Source organism: Coregonus lavaretus (genome assembly GCF_964263955.1).
Source record: "Coregonus lavaretus genome assembly, chromosome: 37".
In the NCBI taxonomy this organism is placed as follows: domain Eukaryota; kingdom Metazoa; phylum Chordata; class Actinopteri; order Salmoniformes; family Salmonidae; genus Coregonus; species Coregonus lavaretus.
The window spans coordinates 34,687,116-34,693,266 of NC_140024.1; the positions used below are offsets into that span (position 1 = coordinate 34,687,116).

At 44.6% G+C, this 6,151-nt stretch overlaps 1 protein-coding gene across 2 annotated transcripts in view; it reads left to right on the forward strand.

The window, feature by feature from the left end:
• Positions 1 to 3,945, forward strand: part of LOC311111892 (tropomodulin-3-like) — a 51,145-nt gene extending 47,200 nt beyond the window's left edge. For both annotated transcript variants that reach the window (XM_084154811.1, XM_084154812.1), the window contains exon 10: positions 750 to 3,945. In XM_084154811.1, the coding sequence (XP_084010937.1) occupies positions 750 to 781 (32 nt within the window). In that variant the 3' untranslated portion in view covers positions 782 to 3,945. The remainder of the gene's footprint in view (positions 1 to 749) is intronic.
• The last annotated feature ends 2,206 nt before the right edge of the window (positions 3,946 to 6,151 follow it).

A 6,151-nucleotide genomic window follows, 5' to 3' on the forward strand; every position in this document is an offset into this window, starting at 1 on the left:
CCCAATCCTAGTCATATTAGCGACCCATGCTAGTTGTCTTAGATCGCCCCTCTTTCTAAATTTCGAACTGATATTTTAATCCCTGTCACATGAAACCGATTGCGTGTGCGGTGTGATTTTTGACAAGTGTTTTCCCGCTAATTGCTTTATGGAACAAACATGCCTTGTGCAGATTGCTGCGCTTATATAACGTGAAGAAATAATAATGTATCAACGTGTTCTGCTAAACGTTCTGATCTGTTGCATCAGACTCATTTGCTTTTATGAGTTGTTTTATGTAGCCGAGGCCCACTGGTTGGATGAATGTGGAATCTATTGTGTCCCACAGCTGTCCCAGAGTCAGTTTGGAATAGGCCATTTCTTTCTCTGACAAGTTGACCAATAGAATAGGTCAACATTTCTACTATAGTAGATTGATATAGGCTAGTGATTTTGCTGTTCGTAACTCGTGGAAAAGTAAGGCTGGTTTGACTTCTTCATTAGCATAAGGCTGGTTTGACTTCTTCATTAGCATAAGGCTTGTTTGACTTCTTCATTAGCATAAAAAGGGCTGGTTTTACTTCTTCATTAGCATAAAAAGGGCTGGTTTTACTCTGTGGTATGCACTTTAAAATCATAGGGTTGGACTATCTCTGTCTCTTCTGACCAGCATGATCACCATGTTGTTTTGGTCAAGTCTGTATCTAGCTGTACAGTTCCTCATTGTCATCTTCTTCTCTCCTCCGCTCCTCTTCCTGTCTTCTCTCCAGTCCGCAAGAGGCGAGTGGAGGGGGACCAGTAGGGGGCGGAGCCTGTCGTGCCTCCCAGCCAATCCCGTCGTCTCATCTCGCCGTGTGGAATAATTTTCAGCCAATCCCCTGATCTCATCTCACCGTGACGTGCGTGTGGACGTTTAAAGTCTTGTGCCAAAACCGGAGCAAGGCGCCCTCAACCAGACAGGGTCTGAGTCCCAAATGGCACCCTATTCCCTACATAGTGCACTACTTTTGACCAGGGCCCTATGGGACGTGATCGTGCACTATAGAGAATTAGGGTGCCATTTGAGACACATCCAACATCATCTATCTGAGAAGAAGAGAAATAACTGGAATAGCCCTCTCCTGTAGTACCTACATATCTATACACACGTTGTTGTTATTATTATTATTATTATTATTATTATTATTATTATTATTATTGTTGTTGTTGTTAGAACTACAGCTATACATCCTATTGTTTAGTTTTAGTTGGTTCATTTCAGGCGCTTTCTTTTTTTTTTCATCTGAGCTGATATCTGTATGATTTATTTTCTGTTTTAACTGTGTTGTTGTTGTTTTTTTACTGTGCTTAGAGCAAGATGAACAGTAGCGTAACCTAACCAAGTAACCATGGGCTTAAACATACTACCCACGTAGAGCTCCTCTGACCTCTACCCCCTGGTGGTATGGGACAGGCCTCCCTAGCTAGACTGCTGGATCTCTTTGTTCTGAAAAGCTCTTGGCTCTGATCTCTACATCAGTGCTTCCTAGACAAGGGGGAGAGAGTCAGGACCACTGGTCACCTGTAGCAGACTCCCCTTGGGACGCGATGTAAAACTGGGTCCTGGCTAGAAACACTGGTTCTGCCCTTCTCTAGAAAGGACGTGGAGCCATTTCTCTAGGGCTCTGAGCAGGTGTTCCCTCTTCTATAAGATAACTGAGACTTTTCCTTTATATTCTAGCATTAGCTGACACTCCCTCTGTACAGATGCTTTGTCCTGGAAGGGCTGTCTGTTAGCCTACTGGGGTGGATGTGGTTGGTTATCCTGGAAGGGCTGTCTGTTAGCCTCCTGGGGTGGATGTGGTTGGTTCACCTGGAAGGGCTGTCTGTTAACCTCCTGGGGTGGATGTGGTTGGTTATCCTGGAAGGGCTGTCTGTTAACCTCCTGGGGTGGATGTGGTTGGTTGTCCTGGAAGGGCTGTCTGTTAACCTCCTGGGGTGGATGTGGTTGGTTATCCTGGAAGGGCTGTCTGTTAACCTCCTGGGGTGGATGTGGTTGGTTATCCTGGAAGGGCTGTCTGTTAGCCTCCTGTGGTGGATGTGGTTGGTTCACCTGGAAGGGCTGTCTGTTAGCCTCCTGGGGTGGATGTGATTGGTTGTCCTGGAAGGGCTGTCCGTTAGCCTCCTGGGGTGGATGTGATTGGTTGGTGTAGCTGTAGTGTACTCTGAGGAGTGTATGAGAACAGCTGCCTCTCTCTGAAAACGCCTCGAGCCCTAAAGAACGTTTATAGATGTCTTAATACTGTCTTAAAGAATTTAAAGTCTTAAAGAATTTAAAAAGTCTTACAATTGATAATACTGTGGTTCTCTTTCAGACTTACTCCGATGTAATGGGTTTTATTGTATGTCCCTCTAATGTCACTGGGAAAACAGATGTAGATGTTAATTGACCCAGTAAATATGATGAGGTTTTTAAACCATGATGATGAAGCATTTACCTGATGTTCTGCTGTCCTGTTATTGGTCTGGCGTAAACGTCAGCTCAACCAATGGGCTTCTCCGATACTGAACCATGCCAAAGACTAGTATGCAGCGCTTACATACATACTGGACTTGTGAGGAGATACAACTCCATTTCAGTAGACCAGATTAGACAGAAAACAGCATGTGGGTTGATTATATATATATTCTGTCATTCGTGTTCACAGTGTCATGTTATGTGCACAATGTCATCATTTGATGTGCACTATGTTCCTTCTCTCTGCTGGGCTGTTGTTGTTGACGGTGATGAACAAGAAAAGATGGCCGTCAGAGGAGCAGTGTCGGTGTGAAGGAATGACATGGCAATGAGAGAGTTACACACTACACCACACCACACACGGAGTGCTCTGAAACAGGGTCCTAGCTGTGGCATGCTATTCATTATGTAAGAAAGCATGCTGTGTTAAACCCCGCTGTATTCTCCTGAGAACACTAGCCTGCTGGAAAACAGACCAAATACAGCCTGATGTTGACACCTAGAGAATTACATACTGTGTGGTTCGAGCCCTGAATGCTGATTGGCTGACAGCCGTGGTATATTAGACCGTATACCACGGGTATGACAAAACATTTATTTATACTGCTCTAATTACGTAGGTAACCAGTTTATAAAAGCAATAAGGCACCTCGGGGGTTTGTGATATATGGCCAATATACCATGGCTAAGGGCTGTATCCGGGCACTCCGCTTTGCGTCGAGTGTAAGAACAGCCCTTAGCCGTGGTATATTGGCCATATACCACATCCCCCTCGGGCGTTATTGGTTAATTACAGGCTGGCCTCCTGGACACACATTAAACCTACTCCTGGACCAGAACTGATGTCCAGGAAACTGGCCCTATGTGTTGTTAACGTGGTAATCTGGTGTAGGAAGTCATCACATGTTGTGATCATGTTGTTTGTCTGGACCAATACTATGGTCATGTTTCATTTCTTATTCATATCTGGTGAACCAGCCAGCCAGCCTGGATTCTGTGGGTGGGATAGAGAGTTGTGATTGGTTGACTAAGGTTATTTGGAGTGATGCTGTCTGCTATACTATAATGTCTGTGTCCCAAATGGTACCCTATTCCCTATATAGTATACTACTTTTGACCATGGCCCATAGGGTGGAAACCATGCTATTATATAACCTGGCCCTGTCGATAATACTCTGATCTTTTTTAATCATGTATATTATTATCGATGGCCATCTCAAACTGTTTACCCTCGCACACATTCCACACAATCTCACACACACACACACACTCCTGTGTGTGAATGAATCACGTAAATGTAAAGCCACTCATGCGGAGGGAGGTTTTTGTATGGTGAAGCTCCACGTCTGGACTAAAGAGGAGAGGAAGTACGAAGCTGTACTGTTAATATTATTAACCACCAAGCCTGGTAAAAAGGCCATGTAAACTATAATACGTCCTCAACCAATAAATGTTTTTACATACGCTGACCCTCTCTGTTGTCTTCACTTTATTCCATATAGTTCATGTGCAGTATCTATAGCTGGACTGAATTGAATTCAATAACTTTATTGTTCCCCAAGGTAAGCTTATGGTGTAATCAATGGCATTGTTCCAAGAAGAGCAATCAGTCTCAACATCATGCATTTATCAGCACATCAGGTCTAAACAATGCGTGACAATACACGTCTGTTCAACAAGTACACAGTTGTAGTGGACTCTGTTCAAAAGGAAATGTATCCTTTCCCTAGCAAGTACAACGTTGTAGTGTACCCTGTTCAAGTGGAAATTAATCCAGATCACAGTAGTGTGATTCTGTCCGCACATTGTTATTGATGCAGCTGATAGCAGCATGCCCTTTGAACTCGCCTTGGGTTCAAAAGGCATTCCCATAGCGACAGTGATAGGGGCAGGTCTTTATATACACTGAACAAAAATATAAGCGCAACATGCAGTATTTTCAAAGATTTTAATGAGTTGCATTTCATATAAGGAAATCAGTCAATTGAAAAATTCAATAGGCCCCAATCTATGGATTTCACATGCCTGGAAATACAGATATGCATCTGTTGGTCATAGATACCTTTTTTAAAAGTATCTAGTGTGACCACCATTTGCCTCATGCAGCGCAACACATCTCCTTCTGTCACGATCGTCGGGTACAGAGGACCAAGGCGCAGCGTGGAAGGTGAACATATTTTATTAATTTGAATGATAACACGAACAAAAACAACAAACGATAACGTGACGTCCAAAGGTGCAAAACACAAACCTATACAGGAACAAGATCCCACAAACACTGTGGGAACACAGCCTGTCTAAATATGGTTCCCAATCAGAGACAACCAGCAACAGCTGACACTCGTTGCCTCTGATTGAGAACCACTCTGGCCAACATAGACATACATGAACTAGAAAAACGAACACTCACACCCTGGCTCAACATACAAGCCTCCCCAGAGCCAAGGCGTGACACCTTCCCATTGAGTTGATCAGGCTGTTGATTGTGGCCTGTGGAATGTTGTCCCACTCCTCTTCAATGGCTGTGCGAAGTTGCTGGATATTGGCGGGAACTGGAACACGCTGTCATACACGTCGATCCAGAGCATCCCAAACATGCTCAATGGGTGACGTGTCTGGTGAGTATGCAGGCCATGGAAGAATTGGGACATTTTCAGCTTCCAGGAATTGTGTACAGATCCTTGCGACATGTGGCCGTGCATTATCATGCTGAAACATGAGGTGATGGCGGCAGATGAATGGCACGACAATGGGCCTCAGGATCTCGTCACGATATCTCTGTGCATTCAAATTGCCATCGATAAAATGCAAACGTGTTCGTAGCTTATGCCTGCCCATACCATAACCCCTCTGCCACCATGGGGCACTCTGTTCATAACATTGACATCAGCAAACCGCTCGCCCACACAACGCCATACACTCTGTCTGCCATCTGCCCGGTACAGTTGAAACCGGGATTTATCCGTGAAGAGCACAGTGTGCCAGTGGCCATCAAATGTGAGCATTTGTCCACTGAAGTCGGTTACGACGTCGAACTGCAGTCAGGTCAAGACCCTGGTGAGGATGACAAGCACGCAGATGAGCTTCCCTGAGATGGTTTCTGACAGTTTGTGCAGAAATATTTTGGTTGTGCAAAACCACAGTTTCATCAGCTGTCCGGTCGGCTGGTCTCGACGATCCCCCAGGTGAAGAAGCCGGATGTGGAGGTCCTGGGCTGGCGTGGTTACACGTGGTCTGCGGTTGTGAGGCCGGTTGGACGTACTGCCAAATGCTCTAAAATGACGTTGGAGGTGGCTTATGGTAGAGAAATGAACATACAATTATCTGGCAACAGCTCTGGTGGACATTCCTGCAGTCAGCATGCCAATTGCACGCTCTCTCAAAACTTGAGACATCTGTGGCATTGTGTTGTGTGACAACTGCACATTTTAGAGTGGCCTTTTATTGTCCCCAGCACAAGGTGCACCTTTGTAATCATGATGATCATGATGTTTAATCAGCTTTTTGACATGCCACACCTGTCAGGTGGATGGATTATCTTGGCAAATGAGAAATGCTCACTAACAGGGATGTAAACCAATTTGTGCACAACATTTGAGAGAAATAAGCTTTTTGTGCATATGGAAAATGTCTGTGATATTTTATTTCAGATCATGAGGACCAACACTTTACATG